The sequence below is a fragment of the Cynara cardunculus genome (assembly GCF_001531365.2).
Source record: "Cynara cardunculus var. scolymus isolate 2C chromosome LG 15, CcrdV1, whole genome shotgun sequence".
NCBI lineage: Eukaryota > Viridiplantae > Streptophyta > Magnoliopsida > Asterales > Asteraceae > Cynara > Cynara cardunculus.
The window spans coordinates 18,281,099-18,299,934 of record NC_037542.1 but is presented as its reverse complement, the minus strand read 5'-3'; the positions used below and the strand labels follow the sequence as shown (position 1 = coordinate 18,299,934).

General features: G+C 33.2%; 3 protein-coding genes across 3 annotated transcripts; 1 reads left to right on the top strand and 2 right to left on the bottom strand.

The window, feature by feature from the left end:
- Positions 1-1,173: 1,173 nt before the first annotated feature.
- On the bottom strand, positions 1,174-6,267 carry LOC112527598 (26S proteasome non-ATPase regulatory subunit 8 homolog A). The gene is made up of 6 exons (XM_025138324.1): positions 6,102-6,267; positions 4,710-4,788; positions 3,061-3,163; positions 2,431-2,694; positions 1,645-1,756; positions 1,174-1,525 (listed from the first exon to the last, which is right to left on the bottom strand). The coding sequence occupies exons 1-6, from the start codon at positions 6,204-6,206 to the stop codon at positions 1,385-1,387; spliced, it is 804 nt and encodes a 267-aa protein (XP_024994092.1). The 5' UTR covers positions 6,207-6,267; the 3' UTR covers positions 1,174-1,384.
- A 978-nt stretch (positions 6,268-7,245) lies between these two features.
- On the top strand, positions 7,246-8,550 carry LOC112527468 (30S ribosomal protein S6 alpha, chloroplastic-like). The gene is made up of 2 exons (XM_025138146.1): positions 7,246-7,656; positions 8,152-8,550. The coding sequence occupies exons 1-2, from the start codon at positions 7,315-7,317 to the stop codon at positions 8,389-8,391; spliced, it is 582 nt and encodes a 193-aa protein (XP_024993914.1). The 5' UTR covers positions 7,246-7,314; the 3' UTR covers positions 8,392-8,550.
- Positions 8,551-8,578: 28 nt separating this feature from the next.
- On the bottom strand, positions 8,579-13,168 carry LOC112527469 (cellulose synthase-like protein G2). Its single transcript, XM_025138147.1, has 6 exons — positions 12,479-13,168; positions 11,726-11,860; positions 10,528-10,653; positions 10,013-10,432; positions 9,231-9,578; positions 8,579-9,135 (listed from the first exon to the last, which is right to left on the bottom strand). The coding sequence occupies exons 1-6, from the start codon at positions 13,049-13,051 to the stop codon at positions 8,596-8,598; spliced, it is 2,142 nt and encodes a 713-aa protein (XP_024993915.1). The 5' UTR covers positions 13,052-13,168; the 3' UTR covers positions 8,579-8,595.
- Between the last annotated feature and the right edge of the window lie 5,668 nt (positions 13,169-18,836).

Here is an 18,836-nt window from a genome sequence, read left to right as displayed (position 1 = left end):
GTAATACTTTACGGTTTGTTGGGTATAAGCTTAATGAGTTTAATAGGACTCATTATTCGATCAGTTATATAAGATTATTTGGTAGTGGCTTAATAGACGTAGAAAGTGGCTTATTAAGCAAGTTTCTGGTGGTTTATACAAAATTCAAGTTTTGAGGGTTGGGTTTGTCGAACTGGTTAACTTCAAAGCACTATAAGATTAGTCGAGACGGCATAAGTTGGTTTAAACGCCCACAATTATTAAAAAGAATTTCTTTTTACCAACAAGACAACCTTGGAAAACAGCCTTTGACCGTCACCGATCAAATTAACAACACACATAAAGTTTATAATGATAGTTTTTATAAGAACCTCCTTTTCGTGGATCCCATGTATATTTTAGACATCAATAATTAGTATATATAATACTAGTAATTATAAAGTCAATAAAATATATAAAAAAACAAAAAAATTGTCACTTCACACAAACTTAATGGTAAGAACCGAAAGGAGGTGAAGTTCTTATAAGAACTCTCCACAATATTAGTTCTAAAGATAACCTATTTATACTTTTTGCTTATAAAAACTTTGCATTGAAACTTTTCCTACTTTTCCTTGCAAAGTCATTTCCAGCTCACCAAATTAATAACCTACACAAAACTCTATATGATAGTTCTAACGAAAACCTATTTGGTGGTCTTGTATATAATATAAGTTAAATAAATATATATATATAGACATCAATTATTATATTGGAAATAAAGTCAAGAAAAATTTATAAAAAAAAACTAACATATTACAATTTCAAGATTATTTGTATAACAACTTAAAGAGCTGTGAAGTTATTATAAGAATTCTTTATGTGTTAGGTTTGTTTATTAGAACCTTTCATAATGTAATGCTTTGCTTGTTAGTTGTTTGTACTAAGAAAATAATTGGAAAGGTCAACGAGAATGAATGCAACTTAATAGTTTAAAAACAACGATGGTGATAGTGGTGGTGGTATTAGAGAACAACACACAAGACCCAATAATGTAACCATTTAATTGTTGAGATTTCCTTGTCTAATTCGTTAACATCATCATAAATCATTAAACCCCCCTCTACGACTTATGTTATTTACTACCAAATACATTTAAATATAAACAAAACCATTATTTAATTTTATAAAATAAATTGAAATCAAGACGGGTAGTTGAAACTTGAGGAAATCTTTCGTGAACACATTAAAAGAATCCAAACACATATTCAATTGACCACCAAATGCAATTGATGTTCATGCATATTCCCAGTGAAATTAAATGGTAAAAGTACAAAACCACAGGCAGTCGTCGAGAAAGCAGATAAGATAGACGAGTGAGTTCGTTCGTTCGTTCGTTCTCCTTTTTTTCTGTGTGAAAATGAAATCAAACGATGCGCTCCAACTCCCTTGCGTAACTCAGAGTCTGGTTTATGAGTTGGAGAGATGGAATCTCCTTGCATGGTGCAGATTCTTTGGCCTTCTGGAATACCACTGATCCATTCTTTACCTCCCATTCTGGATGCTCCTGCAATTTTCATTTCAACATCATATTCATAAATAATAATATCACATTTCGTTCACACTCGAGAATCTTTAGTAAAAATTGTAAGCTTAATACGACATGAATTCTTTTGATATGGCTACCTCCTTGATGTATTCAAAAAGTTCTTGGTCTGAGGAAAGCAGTAGCATTTGTCGCGCATCTTTAACAGTAAGAGAGTCGTATGCCTTCTCACTGCACCCAGCGATCTCATCCCTGCGGCAAATGAATTATGAACTACTGAAAATTGTAAAAATAGCACAACTGATTTGCACCTATAACTAGGAATCTTGTTCTATAAGGGTGCATTTGGTACACTGGACATGACAGAACATAGTGGAACAGGCCCTACCCATGGAACAAGGTGGAAAAGATCTGTATTTTACCAATATAAACTCAAAATAGAATCTACTTCATTTCTAAAACACCAAATACACCTCTCTCTTTATATTTTACTCGTTCTTTAAATTTTATTTATTGTATTCATGTTCTTTAAACTTCCACTTTACTGTCCTCAATTAACTTATGTAATTTATCAAATATTAATAATAAAAATAATATTGAAAAGATATAAAATAAAAATTGGAAACTACTTAAATTTTTTATTTTGGTGTCATTTTAATCGTCTTGACAAAAACTTTCTAATGATATATTTTGTTATAAAAAATATTTGTTTTCTTCTAATCAAATAAATTACATACATTAGCTAAAATATATAAACAACTCATTAGGGATAAATTGGTCATTTTATCTTTTCATTCCTATCCAATTATTAAACACTGAACAACTGTTATGTCCTGTCCTATCTAGATACCAAACACGCCCTAATGTAGCAACTAACATCTAAAAGTTACTGGTAAGTTAAGACACACAAATCAAGCAATTCTGACCTGACTGTTCTTGCCAACAGATCCATGAAATAAACGTAAGTTTCATGAGGTACCGTCTGTCTAGCACTCAGTACCCGATTGTAAGCCCCTTCCATGAACGATTGTTCAAGCTCAACTGCATGTTTGATACAAGGGTTTTCAAGAGCGCTGGTGGAAAGCAACTCTAATTCAGTGTGAAACTCAGCAATTCTGTTTTGTACAAGAAGTCTCAACAGGTTGAGACCTAAGATGGGGTACTCCTGGGGGGATTGCGGAAGCCGACCACTGTTCCAATAAAAAACAAGATTGAAATCATGTGAAGGAAATGGTACATAAGTTCACGAATGGTATCAAATTAAAAAGCTAAGAACTACATTACCCTGTTTCCATCTAGAAACCCCCCCCCCCAAAAAAAAAAAAAGTGTATCATGTAGACGGGTTACTGAATATGAGAAGGATATATACCAGGTGTACCTAGTCTTCAGATAGCCTAACCGAGGAAAAATGGAGAAGCAGTAATAACCCACTACAGATTGCAAAAGGACACAAGGCCCGACTAAATTCTATTTTAAAAAATTAGAACATTTTTTGTAAAACATTTAACCATCACAAGGATTTCAGGAAGGTATTAGGAAGCCGAAGGAACATTACCCTGCATCTGTGTAGTAAGGCTTCAGCTGAAAGAAATCTCTCTCAAATGCATCTTGATCTTCCATCTTTACACTAAGTACAACAGCATGCTCGTAAATATCCCCTGAAATCGTCAAAAACGGATTTTATAAGAGCCGAACAAGGACATGGAGTGTGCAGAAACAGATCTTTATATTGGTTGATTATTCAAATCATATGCAAATTCCATGTATTCAGTGAGGGTAGATGTTAGGGAACAGCTCAGGCACCATATGAGAGTGATCAAGGAGACTACGATCAAGGTCAAGAACCCATAACAAGATCTTGATCCAAGAAGCTTCAACAAGCCTTAAAAGGACATCATAGCTCTGGAACAAATGCAGATCGATTCCAATACAACTTAATTCAAGTCCAAGCTACCAAGGGATTTTGTTTATGTAATGTGCCATTTTTGTTATGGGCTAACCAAACTGGGAGAGCTATTTACAAATTATTGTCTAGGGTTTCTTATGCTAAATAATGGAGGAATGAATTTGCTTTTAACAGTATAATACCCCATTAGTTTTAAATAATTAGGATTTCATAACTTTAATAGATTTCCTATTTTATTTAGGGGTTCTTTAGTTCTTTAGTAATGAGGGGCCAACTTTGTAGACGCTATAAAAGATAAGCCTTGGACGAATTTTTGAGTGGAAGTTCAATGTTCCCTAAAGAGCCGTTTGCTTTTATCTCTGAGTTCTTGCACAAAATACATGCTTTGAAGAACATTCAAGTGGATTACTCATCTTCTTTTACCTTCCCTTCATTTTAATAGTTTCCTCTCACCTAAAGATTGGATGCATCTACATCTCCTCATCCAAAGCAGCATGGTATCTTATATAAGAAATAAAACAAGCAGGGGAGACAAGAAGCTCAAAGAGAGTCTGAGCTTAGGCTAAAGCATAAACTTCAGAAAGTTCTAGGGATTTAGTTCCTTCTCTATACCCGTTTCTCTATGGTTGATAGAATATGAGTTTGTGGGCCAAATTGCCTGCTAGAGAAGAAGCTCTTAGGAAATTGATCTAGACTAGATGAAATACGGGTGCCATTAAAATAGCTGCCAGAACGAGTTGAAAAGATAACGATCCAGGTAGTGAAGTCACCCTGGGGGGGAAAATCAATCCATTCACTTGCGAGAAGTTGGAATTCAGAAACAAGCTCTTTTTTATTCTAATTTTTTATCATTCTAAGCAATCAGATTTTTACCCTTTCTTAGGGGTTGTTGCCGAATTCACTATTCAGGTTTTCAAGTTGATGCTTTAAAGGTTGAAAAACATAAAGGATCACAAGCTTATTCTTAGTGATCGATGATAGTTACATCCAGTTACAATAATATGATACACTTCATCAATTAGCTTCAATCATAGATGCTTCATCAATGTACATGAATAACATCAAAATTAAACCTATTCAGAGTTCACATGGATCATCTCCTGCAAATATAACAGGGAAACTGAAAATTACACAGTTCTCGCTATCCCTGAGTAATTTATGGGCAGAAACAGGCCTTGTGTATCTGGAATCTGGATGTGTGCAAGAGTCATAGGTATGCATAAGCCATAACATATAAAGGATCACTGTACAATCACTGTGAGAAAGATGCAGCGAAATACAAGATACTGAATACTTACTTGCTAGAGTTAATTCTTGAATTGCATTAGACGTTTCTTCAAACAATGGAGGGAGGCTTTTAAATTCTATTAGCAGGATCTGCAAGTTAAGAATCAAAACAGATTATATACTGCTGATATGTGATATGGTTAGCATCACAGTTATGTTTGCTCAAGCAATTTCACAAGCCTTGTTGTCCCATCCAGTTCACATAACTCACCAAAGTTGATACTCAATTGGCAAGGAAATTCAAGCCATATGGCATATGTTAGACCAAAATGTCATGAAATGTCCAATGCAGGTAGCTCAATTTCGACTGATTAGATTAACTCAAAAACCTGGTACGAATGATGAATCTAGTATTTAAAAACAAATCACTTCGTAATTACTTCCTCAATATGATTATGCCAACCATTAGCACAAAGGGTCTTCGTAATTTGAACTTCTAACATGTTACCTAGTTATGCCGTGCACTGCTTCCTCAACAATTATACTAGGTATAAAGCTATATTGGTTCCCGCTCTGGGTCAGGCAGTAGCTGTGTCTCTATTTTGAAACAGACAAGACTACATCAATTCTTCAGCACCTTAACCCCCAAAACAGATTTAATCTTATCTCACTATGCATTATATTGTTCCAAATCCATATTTATACATTAACTATTTGCAGTGTTATAATTGTCAACAGTGGCAGAATGATGAAGAGATGATATATATTTCCATTACTAACTTACTGCCACGAGAATCATATTTATACAGGAGCCAACAAAAAAGAACACTTCCAGCCTAACAACCAAATAGAAGAAATGAATATACACTTGCCACACAATAACAAATTACATAAATTACTCTATAACTATCAAATAATGGCTGAACAGCCCTTGGTAGTTATCCAACTGTGGATTGTGATATTTTTCGACTGTAAAACATACACCTTATCAGATGTCCTGACTGAACAGCCCTTGGTTATAATATGTCCTGACTCCTGACTATCCTAAATCACGTCAATCGTTCCAAGGTTTTCTTTAATTGAAACAACCAAGGAAGGAACCCGATCCATAGTCATTAAACCGAATCCTGGGACTTTGATAGTAAGCAATTTTGAAAAAGAAAAACTTACACCGTCCATCATTGTCCTCAAAACTTAGTTCAAATAACTCCTTAAACTCAGAAATAGCACCTTAAGTATATGACATACATCAAAATTATAAAAGAATAATACTACATCTTAGATCTCAATTCTGGATTTTTTTTTTTTATCTATGTCCAGTAACATCAACTGAATAAATCTCCATTTGGGCTAATGAATTTACTCAACTTGTAATTTATATCAAACATAGATTCATAATAAACGGAAAGGAACATTAAAAAAACAGCGAGTGTAATTAGGGTTTATGATGAATTTGGGGGTACCTTAAGTTGAGAGAGCAATCTGGAACAAGTATCGAAATCGTTACGTACTAAGGCAGCTTTGAATCGCTCGAAGAGCTGTGAGACCTCGGTTAGCTTAGGATCCATACCTTCTTCAAAACTGATATCTCTCCCTTTCTCTCTTTGATGTTTGCTTCTTCTTCTGCTTCCCTTCTCCCCAAGAAAGCTATTTTGCAATATAAAAGCGGGCACCATAAGATAGGGTCGGATCTTATGGACCCAGACGTTTTGGGTTTCAACCCGTGGGCCTTATATTGGACAAGGCCCAAACGTCGCAGAAAAAGGGTTGAATCCATTGGGTCAGTTTTTGTGACTTTTAAAGAGATACAATTTTGTATTTCTCAATTCTCAATAAGTTTTGTATTTATTAAGTCTAAGGGTCTGTTCGTTAACAGTTATGAGTTTAATGAGACTTATAATTTATTTGATTGATTTTTCATTAAATCTAGTATGGATAAAGATGTCTATATAGATTAATATGTCTGTATAAATTGAGAAGATTTCTGTTTGCAAAAGTTTTTCCATAAATGAAAGTAATTGTTTTTTAACTTCAAATGACATGAAATTTTTTGGCTTTCTACATAAAACTTCCTCTATAAGCTTATTGAATAAACTCTTTTCTATATCATTAAGTACTACCAAATAGTCATATATAACTTAATAAATAAGTTGTGGGCCCCATTAAGATCATTAAGCTACTAACAAACAAGCTCTTAGTCAAGTACACATGATTGTTTGGTACTGACTTAATGATATAAAAAATGACATATTCATTCTTTTAAAGGAAGCTTTATATATATATAAAGTCAAAGTTTTTTTTTTCCAAACATATCATTTCAATTAAAAAAAACACATAAATGAGAAAATCCCATCAAATAGAATTCTTTATATACGTAAATTAATTTATAATGAACATTATAAAAACCCAACCAAATAGCCACTAAACAAATTAAAATACTTACATTTGTTATATGTTCTTAATAAACAATCAATGTATTGAATGAGGAATAACTTTTTTATAAGCAAATTTTTGGCTTTTACAATTTTATACAAAATCATTAAGCAACTAACAAACAGTTTTTTATCAGAATTATATAACTTAATCTATTTAAGCCAAAATCATACGCTGTATAACCTAATTTAGGTACGGTTAACATCCCTTCCAGTGTAACGTAGCCATCTCGTCTCCTCAACCATGATGGCTACGTGTTCTTCTGTACTCGCATCCCGTCCTCTGCTTCAAACCCTAGTCCCGTTCCCCAACAACAAGTTCCCATCTTTTGTCCGTAATCATCAAATTAGAAGAAACCCCTTTCAAGGTTTTGTAATTAAGGCCCAAACCCTTGATTTCTCAGGTTCATTCTTCGAAGGAGGATTTGGTGGTGAAGATGAACCCAACACACCATCCATCACTGCCGTTGAAGAACAACAGGAACCCCAATGCCCCCCGGGTTTAAGACAATATGAAACCATGGCTGTTTTAAGACCCGATATGTCTGAAGATGAACGCCTCTCTCTAACCCAGAAATACGAAGAGGTATCATCACTTTTATGAACATCCAATCATATGATTTTTCACAGTAATTACATCCCAATTGGACTATGAATAGATAATGATTACGAGTTTATATGATTTCTATTTCATCTGTTTGAAAAGTATAACTTCAATTGTAGAATTAGAAGACTGTATCACTTCATGTTCATCATCAAGCCCACATGATTTATGACCCTTTTCGCTGTAAATCTGTAATGAGTGAATTCAACAAAGAAAAACTTGGTTGATTAGGCTCCTAGTAATTATTGATGCCTGTAGTTGCTGCTTCGATAGTTCGATTTAAGATCATAGAGGATCACAAGTTTGTTGCACAAGTTTCTTGAATTGGGCATCTATCTCTTACAAATTATGATCAAAGAAAGCGCTTTCATTTTGATGTCATATTTCCTCAAATCGATCGACTCTTTTGCAGGTGTACATATGTAATTAGGGTATTAGTAACGAGTTCAATTTCGATCATTTTTATGGTTGTTTCAGTTGCTTGTTGCTGGAGGTGGAATGTACGTAGAGGTATTCAACAGAGGAGTCATTCCGTTAGCTTACAGCATCAAAAAGAAAAACAAAGCTGGCGAAACCAACACCTACTTAGATGGCATCTATCTTTTATTTGCGTATTTCACAAAACCCGACTCCTTGGAGGTACTCGAGTCTACGTTGAAGATGGATGATGATGTGATCAGATCATCCACCTTCAAGATAAGAAAGAGGAAGTATTAATTGCTTCATGTAGAATAAAAACCAGAGGTGGGGTCCAAGATAAAGATCAATGTAGACCTAACCTCAGACCCCACTTCTTAGTTCATGTAGAATTAAATAGTTGGCTTGTGATGTTTTATGTAGAACACCATGAATCTATGGGGTTGCTTTGTAGTCTGCAAAATATTCACGCCATAATAATCTTAATACAGATATGGAACTGGTTTATGGTTTAGGGGCAACTAGATAAAGCATGGAAGCAATGGCAAACGACGTTAACGTTATTTTCAGCGGCATCTTTCCAGGGTCATTCCTGAGGACCATGGCTTGATAAACTGGCCAACTATTAACCACACCAAAACCAACCAACAAGAACTGCAGGAACAAGTCTTGTAGTCCTCCGTGTTTGAAAACTCCCATGACTCCAAATATAAGCGCGATTAGGTTGAGTAGAGCTGCCACAGATATCGGGTAGAAGAAGAGCGATTCGACTCCAAATTCCACCATTCCATGCTTGTATCTTGTACTTGCTTCTTCGTCGACCACTTTGCTCGTGACATTGAACACAGCGGAAGAGGCGCATAACTTTGTCAGCATATACTCGATTACAGCATACGTGTAGCTCGAGAGACTTCTAATAATCCACGCTCGTTGGTTATTGTACCATCCTCGTGCTGTTCCGCCTCCCAGTTTGAATTCAAGAAAATCTTGACCATATGCTCCGATGAAAAGGAAGGCATATAACAAAAACCATGGATCTGAAACCTATATAACAGGTAACGTTTATCATGAATACTCATAAAAATGGTGGTTGTTAACGGTTATAGTATTGATTTATGATGAGTAGTCGAGAATAATACCTTGGGAAAAATTGGAAGAGAGTGGATGAGGGCCAGTTGGGGTAAATGGGAATAAATAAGGAGTGGGATGCACCAAATGGGCCAAGAGATGTAATGAGTGTAACACAGAGCTTGAAAAAGGGGCAAGTGTTTGCAGCCATGCTTAATTGGGTTGTACCTAGAAAAGTTCATATCTAATAGACCCATGGACCATCTTTGGGTTTGATTGAGTAAGTCATGAAGGTTCATCGGTGCGGTCCCTAAGAACGCGGGCCTGTTCGGTAAACAAAAAACGGACCTCCATCCTTTGCAATGAAGATGATAGCCTGTGTCGAAGTCTTCTAACATCGATCCATATCGATACCCCAACTGAACAAATCATGCCAACTTAGCTAAATGTAGGACAATAACAGAGCTTATTATAGTCATGACAGCAAAATTCGATTTATAGGACTTCAAATATATATTCAGATGTCTTAATAGACAACTTTACAGGACTTAGATTTATAAAATCAAACAATTGCGTCATTTGTAAGAGTGTTACAATAAGTTGATAGACGTCTTATTGGTTTTTTCTGTATGACACTTTTTTGAGAAATTGTAAGATGTTTTTTCAAATAACTGTGTCCAAAAATAATCCATCAACTTACCTGTAAACTTTTGCATCAAATGCACAATTGTTTGCTGTTATAATCTCAAGTCCAATAAGAACATTTTGTTATGACATTTACATATATTTAATGTCTTATAAAGTCGATTTTATCGCAGTGACGATATTATAAATAATCCAATTACTTAATTACCTCATATCCCCATTTAGTTTGGGCTTCGAAGTTACTCTTAGCTACCTCATGACACCGGGACAACATGTCGGACCGGATTGATTGTATTCTTGTTTGTTCCAAAGTTTGCGAAGATGGATTTCCATAGAAGGCTCGTCTTCTGAAAAAACAACCGGTGCCGACATGAGAAGGGCCCAACAAACCATCGAAGCCGGTCATGTTGATTTGAAATATGAACTTGAACTCGGCACCATATATATCATCTTGGTTAATCCCTTGAAATATTTGAGGAAATTGAAGGAAAGCTATATTGTCGGAATCTATCGAAGGGTTCAAGAAGTAACACAACGCTTTTAGTGGCGTTTTTGGATCGTTCGAGTACATATCACAATCAACGGTAAGGACAATCGGTGCGTTTGTTATGGTCTCCGACACACGGAGCTGGAAAAAAACGATTCAAACATTTTGATACTAATCAATTAATGAAAATCGAATTTTAAACGATGAAAACAGGATCCATCCATCAAGTCTTTTACCAAAACATTAAGAGCACCGGCCTTGAAATGGTGAGGTGTTGCCTTACGCTTCTCTCGGGAGACATAAATAAGGTTTGGCATTGCATGACCGAGAACGTCAGTTTCTTTGGTACCGTCTAACAACACCTGATAATAAAACCGAATCAAACAGACTCAGTAAATCACTAAATTTTATTCATAGTTATGGTCTGCAGAACATATATCACACTTTATCTCTACTGAATAGAAGAGATAGATATGACATCTTCTCTTAATGTTTTATCATAATTATGACTTTGAAAAAAGAGTGAATTATACTGGTGGTCCATGTGGTACGCTTAGATTTTGGATTTATCCGTTAGAATGAATTATCTATATCGAAGATCCTTAACTTTTCAATTTCATAACACTCAAGATCCATATAATTAACGCTGTCAGTTAGCAACCGTTATAAATGACAAATCAGTTTTTAAATAAACTATTACATGATAAAAAAAATATTTTTAATAAAAAATTAAAAAAATATAAATCACAAATTTTAATCTTAGTCCCTAGGATAAGAAAACGATTTATATATGTGAAGGTAGGGTGCTCAAAAACCCAATCAACCCAACGCGAAATAACCTAACCTGAAGCAACCCGATCAACCCAACATGAAATAATCTAACCGGAAGCAACCCGATGTCTAATCGAGTTGTAAAATTGTCAAACCGTATATATTGGGTTACTATTATTTGAACTCAACCCAACCCGATGAACCCGATATCCTTTTATTTCTTGGATTTAATATTATTGTTGAATTTTTACTAATATATACATTAGACAATTACACTATCATGTATGCTTTTCATATTCACATATTTTCAATCTATACATGTCTCTATATAACTCATTCATATATATGTTCAGTAACTGTGAACATATATATGTAAATTGAGAAAATTAACTGAATGTGATATACGTAAGAAATATGGATAAGTTGTATCAAATGGTTGATGATGAAAAAAAAATTATGAGTAGAAAAATAACATATTCAAGATTAGAATAATATTTTAATATATCAAAGTATCAACCCGACCAACCCGTATGGGGTGGGTTGCACTTTGGTTTGGATTGAGTTGGGTTAAGATTTTTCCAAAACGCAAGCATTAGATTGGGTTATTTAAATGTCTTCAACCCGATCAAGCGAATGTGTCAAACGTTAAGAATACAGAGAAACCTGGATGACTGTGGGATGGTGTTGGCGTGTGAAGTTGGCATCCCATTGGTTGAATATGTGGGTCGGCTGATAAACATCATCACTGCCGGTGGCCACACCTTTCTCCACTTTATCCTTCATGCTGTCGTACATCACCTGCAATTACAAAACTATATATAAAAATAACATTTAATGCAATTTATATACAAAAACTCATGTTTTATTATAGTTCCATGATTCAACGTTAACAATGAATATGGATTTTTTACGACATTTATAATATCATACTATATTTTGACCCAATCAATGTTTATCATGTATATAGACATGTGGCGTTTTCTCATTGGTTCAATGGTTCATAATGGAAATGTGGTTCTAATTGGAACCTGATCAAATCTATAGAGAGAGTGGGGATGATCATGTGAGAAAATATTAACATATAAGAAGTCGAGAATTTTCAAGATCATAAATGATCATATGTGATATGAAGACGAAAATATATATGACTAAAAACATCCAAAAAGGACGTAGTGGACTTGGTGAATGCAACCAAAGGTTGCAAGGAAGTTGCAGTCAACACAACAAGTATGTGTTTAGTCATGTATGATTACGTGTTCGTATCACATGTAATTATCTATAATCTTGGAACTACCCGCCTTCTCGGAATTTGATAGTTTTCTCACTTGAACCTGAATATATATATATATATATATATATATATATAGAGAGAGAGAGAGAGAGAGAGAGGGGTGTTAAAATGGAATGGAATAATACTTTGATTTCATGGGTGCGAGGGAAACAAGTGTAGTTTGAGGTAAAATAAGCTTCTGGAGACCTATCCATTATTTGATTCTCCTTGCAGTATGGTATCCAGTGTCTTGCAAACTTAGCAGCTTCCATGAAAGCTAAAAGAGTCAGCCGTGATCCTCCGTCGTCCGACAAATAAACCGACAACTTTTCCGTCGGGTAATCAAACCCCATGATTGACAAAGCCGTATTCACAGCCACCATTGGTGGTTCTTTATCTGGATCTGCTGTGCATATGAACACATCCATGGCCGGATATTTGGTCTCATCCTTGGGGAGATTTTCAGGGAAAGTTTTCCGGTGAACCGGATTCATCCGGAAGCCTTGGTGAGTGAACCACATAAAAGCAAGGATGATGTCAGCTAGTAACATGATTAAAGAGATTGTGATGTTGGTGGTGTGGAAGAGTAGGAGGGTGGTTTGATGGAGTAGAAAGGTGAAGACGGTGCATGTGTATATGACGGCGAATATGCGGTTGAACCACCGGCGGCGGAGGACCAACCGGCGGTGAAACGGAGGAGGATGGTTTTGGTTTTTCATGATGGTTGTTTGTTGATCAAGTATACATTAGAAAGTGATATCCTTGTATACAATTAAATGGACACCCCAACAGGTATCAGCCCTAATGTTCCAAAATAGGAGTCTTATTTGTACGTAAGTAAATTACAAATTTAGTCCTTGTGTTATATGAAAATTACGGGTCATTATTGTTTTAATTTTTTTACGAATTAGATCCCTGTTATTAACTTCACTTCGTTAGTTAGTTAGTTAGGGGCCTTTTGGTCATTTCAATTTTCTTAATTTCTTTTAAAAATATGAATAATATGTTATATTTATACTACCTTATAAAACAGATTTATAAAAATTCTTAAAAACAATTTTTAATGCACAAAGTCTTAAAAACAATTCATAATGCATCAAGTACTACTAATTTATGTATTTAGTTTTAAAATTTTTTAATCTACAATTAAAATAACATAGAGTACAGTTACCAATACACATTATTATATTTTCTTTTCATGTTTCCAAGATACTTTTGACATCTTTCACTCATGACTTCACTCTCTCATACCTCTATGTTTTCTCTCCATCCCCCAAGGTGAGATTCAAACTAATATTCATCATGAGTTATTAAAAGTTTTATCATTCATCTTCCATTCAATTGCTCTAGAACTCGGTCTTGCTCTCGATCTCTTTATTCTTTGCTCTTGGTATAAATCGAACACATTTGTGTAGTCGTTTAAATATGTTTGATTTTAAATATATTGGATTTTAAACTGTCATATAACTTTTTTCATCGATAGACTGTAATTGGAACCATAACTCTTATTTATTCAAATTGTATTAATATATAAAGACCAAGTGTAACTTATATCATCGTTAAATCTTTTCTAATAAAACCAGTGAAACTTTATAATCATTAAAATTCATGGCTCTCGTCGCATTGCACGGGTACACAACTAGTAATATAATTATATATATACACACACGGATTCTTCCCCTACCGGCCAACCTTACAGAAGCTTTCCCTACCGGCTAAATGTACTGCCAAGTCATCTTCTCCAGTACCCCATCAACTTCATGGTATTACCTTTTTTTTTATTAACCTTGATATCCAATCCGCTATGCGAGCCGACTAATTCCAGGACGCCCACCTGCTTTGCAGATAGCCCGGAGTCATCGCATTTGAATCTCCGTGGCCACAAAGGGATTTTTATTCCTCCTTAGATTTTGTTTGAAGAATCCAATCTATAAATTCCATATAACAAAACAGAAGAAGTCTGTAATGTATTTTTATATCACGTTTTTTGCACAACTTCTAGAAGAGGTAATGATGGACCTCCATAGAAGAATATGATGGCATAGCTAGGTCACTACTCTATGGTTTGGTCGTAAAGGGAAAAAAGAATACGTTTTTGAGGTTGTCACTTGTCACCGTACTTCTTGTTGGCTGTCATTATATTTTTTAAAACTAAACTAATGACGTAAGTTTGTAATCACAGAGATGGTTAACGTTACCGTCCTTGTAAAAAAAGGATTAGGTTCAAGTCTCGTTTTTCTCAAAATTACTTATTATTCAGCTTAAATTTAGGGGTGTTTTGTATATTATTTTTCCTTTTAATAAGATTTTAAAGACAAGATTCAAACATCGTCTATTTTTATATAAAGAAAGAATTAACCAACAAATTTATAAAGATTTAATAAGGAAAAAAACATAAGAAATGATAGATAGAGGGGTTACATCACATTCTGTTTATTTTAATTCATGATCATAATTATTAGTATAAACTAAGTTTAAAAAAATAACAAGACAATAAAGTCATTTTATTCGTAGAAAATAATATATTATTTTTTGCAACTTTATCAATTTCAGATAATAATATATATTTTTTTTAACTTTATAAAAACTTAAGTTAATAATTCATTAATTAGCACCCTGGTCAACTCTCTCACTTTAATATTCACATGTGGCTATTATAATTTGGCACAAGGGCGGATTTAATATGTAACAGATGGGGATGGCCCTAGAGATTGGGAAAAAAAAAACCTGAAATCAATAGTGAAAATCGAAAATCAAAACTTTTGGGTCGGGTTCGGAAACATTTTTTTGGGGATTGGGGATATATTCGGGGATTTTAATAGGGACGGGGTTGGGGACGGTGATCACCAGCCCTGCCGGTATGTGTGTATATATTAATTTTAATTTATATATATATATACACACACACACACATATATATATATATCATTAAAAAAATACTAACATTAAAATTTAAAAGACTTTTATTCATTTTAACTCAATACCCAAATAAGGCTCACGAAAAATCAAGTTTATTTGTCTAATCGTGATGTTAGTTGGATGGTGTTTGAATTTCTGTTTTTATTTTTACACTGTAATCTAATATGTTGTTTGTAATTGATTTGATTATGTTTGAGACATTTAGACTTACATATTTTAAAAAATTGTAATTTATTTTTAGTTATGAAAATTAATATATTGTAATTTATTTCAAATCGGTTCGGGTATAACCAACGGGAAAAGTGGGATTTTTACCTTTAACGGGTTCCCCAACGAGGATCAGAGAAAAAGTGGGGACCCGACAGGGATCGGGGTGGTTAGGGAGACGGTTTTAGTTATTAGTTTTGGGGATGAGGATACCAATAACCGACCCAAACCCGGCCCGTTGACATTCCTAGATGAGCCTCTATTTCTTTACCTAGGTTAAAAATATATTTTTTAACTTTCTAACATAGTTCCTTTCAGTTATTTTCTGTTTATGTTCTTACCAACCAAAAAAACTATCTCGAAATCAACAAAAAAAAAAGTTGTGAAATCAACCAAAAAAAATAGAGTTTAGATATGGAGCTTTAATAAGTTGTACTTACGCACAATCTACTTGTAATCTTGAGTTTTAAGTAATATGCATTAATAAACAGTATTTTACGCATAAAAATTAGTTTTTAAGAGTTTTTGTCAAATGCTTTATAATATAGTATATAGATTATTTTTTTATTATAATTTAATTTAAATTTAATAATGAAATAATTTATTTTTGGTTTAATAATATAACATTTTATAAAGATAATAATTAAGTATACTGTTAGAACTCAATGATTATCCTCATTATATTTTAGATTTTTTATATTTCAAATAAGATGTTTATCCTGTATTTGATTGTGTTTATCTGCAGTTAGTTACACGAATTCAAATATGAGATGAAATCGGATAGGGATGAACGTTTTTAAGAGTTTTAAGAGTTTTAGCCAAATGCTTTATAAGATAGTATAGATATTTATTTACATTGATGGTCTAAAATGGACCTTACTTTACTGATCTCATAAATTTTAAAGTTTTCAAATAATTAAGCTAATTATTGGCGTGCTAATTTAAATATTTCGTCGGGACCATTTTCTTAATTTATTTATTACGTCTTAATATATTAATTACCCATTAATTGTCTTAATTTATTAATTAACACTAATTTTCTTGACTTATTAGTACCATATATGTCGGTTCTATTTTTTTTCTTCATAAACCAATTGTCTTACTTTATTCATCACCCATTAGTTATTAATTTATTAATTAAGACAAGACATTAATGGGCTGTTTGTTTTAAATAAAAAAGCTCTTAATGTCCTCTTAAGTCTGAATCGATTAGACATAAGAGGATTCAGTGTGTTTTTTTTTTTTTCAATTAAGAGCTTAAAAGCTCTTATTAGGTCCGAAAATTTAAGTAGTTGCGAAACCTCTTATTTCAAATCGTCGCGTACCTACTCTGATCTCTTTGCGCTCGATTTCTCTAGATCAACTCTTCTGTCTCGATCTTTCATCTCTCAACTTTGTCAACTGTCGATCCATATCAACTCTCGATCTCTCGTCTTCAAACTTCAGATTTCAGATTTCAGACGCAAAAAACAAACAGTCTGACTGATTCTGATTTCAGACTTCAGCACAACCTCCTAAAAATCAGAAGTGAATTCAGACTTCAGACTTCAGCACCTCTTAAAAAACAAACGTCACCTAAATGTCTTGACTTTATTATTAACCTAATACAACTATCTTCCTTACCTCCATCTTTTCTTCTTGAACACATGATTTAGCCCCGTCTGTAACTTGATTCCCTTTCAAGATCCATGTGAGAAATCATATATAAAAGAATCATGTAAGGGTTTCTTTCCACACTTTTTTAAGCAAATGTGTTTCTCATTTCTCTTCGCACACCAAACCTACACTCAAAAACATATGAATCAAAATCTATGAATGTGATTACTAATTTAGGTCGTCATTTGTTGTGAAAATATATGTTAGGGATTTTTGTCTGTTTTTGTCATCTCGGTTTATAAAATATGTGACGATTGTGATGGAGTTGTCCAGAAGACGTATATGCTAATGTCTTGTCATTGATTAGTCAACTTAACTTTTTATCTTGAATTGATTTCTTCATTTTTTTTCTCCTCTCTTTCTTTACCTCTATATTTTTGTCCATAGAAGGGAAGAGTTTTTAGTACACCAGGACAAAAATGAACTCGAGTTTTATTTGGGCTAAAAAATATTATATATAACAAACAAAAAGATAAATCAAGATAGGTTGCGGTGATTATGATTTTGTGTTTTAGTTGGGTTTAATAATATAAGCAAATATCAAGTGGGTTTTTGGCACATAATGTTTGTTAGCACACTAACACGAAATACACTCAAATATTACATATAACAAACAAAAAGCGATCAATTGATTTTGATTTTATGTTTTTAGTTGAGTTTAATAGCATAAATTGTCATTGTACATATAAATATAAAGATGGTTTTCGAGGTTTGAGTAAAATTCTACCATATTGCTTTTTATACTAGAGAGATTAATTCAACTTTCTGTCATTTTTTAGGTTTAAAACTGATATCTAAAGAAAATCTCGATAGATATATATTAAAGAAGAAACCATGTGCAGTGACATGACCTTTTCTCAGAGATAGAAAGTGTTTTATTCATTTTCACCTTTTCCCAAGCTTCTCTCACTTCAATATTTATTTTTGATTTTTGATATTCACATTTAAGGTTTTTTAATTATGTTACTTCAACCTACTCATGTTCTCTCTAATAATTGCTCTTTTAACTCATTATTTCTCCCTATTCGATAATAAATTTTCATCTTTTCTTCATGGTACACTTATATGATAATCTCTCTATTTATCTCTCAATTCTTCATCTCTATTCAGTTATAATTTTGTGGAGACGATTTGCATTTTTGTTAGAGACATTCATACTATAGTTGAAATTATGTAGGTATATGAATATTTTTTGTGTGTGGATAAGGTGACATATGAATCCTTTCATGAAATAAAGTAAAATTGTTTAAGCATAATAATCTCTCTTAATATTATGTATTATTATTCTTATTATATTACTACTAGAAGGATATTCGCACTGCAGCGAGATACATTTGGATTTTAATATTTTGTTTTATTCTTTGTTCATTATTTACGGTTTTACATGGTTTTGATAAAACAATAATGTTTTTATTTTTGAATAAAATTTAAATTTGAAGATATCATAAAATTTTGAAAAATATATATCGATAGTTATATCAAATTAACTATTTAAAAATTCTTGTTTTAGTATCATTTTTTTATTCAAAATTTTATCATAATTTAATTTATCTATACTATCTTATAAAGCATTTGACTAAAACTCTTAAAAACTCTTAAAACTCTTAAAAACTCTTAAACCCTTCCCATATCTGAATTCGTGTAACTAACTGCAGATAAACACAATCAAATACAGGATAAACATCTCATTTTAAATATAAAAAATCTAAAATATAATTAGGA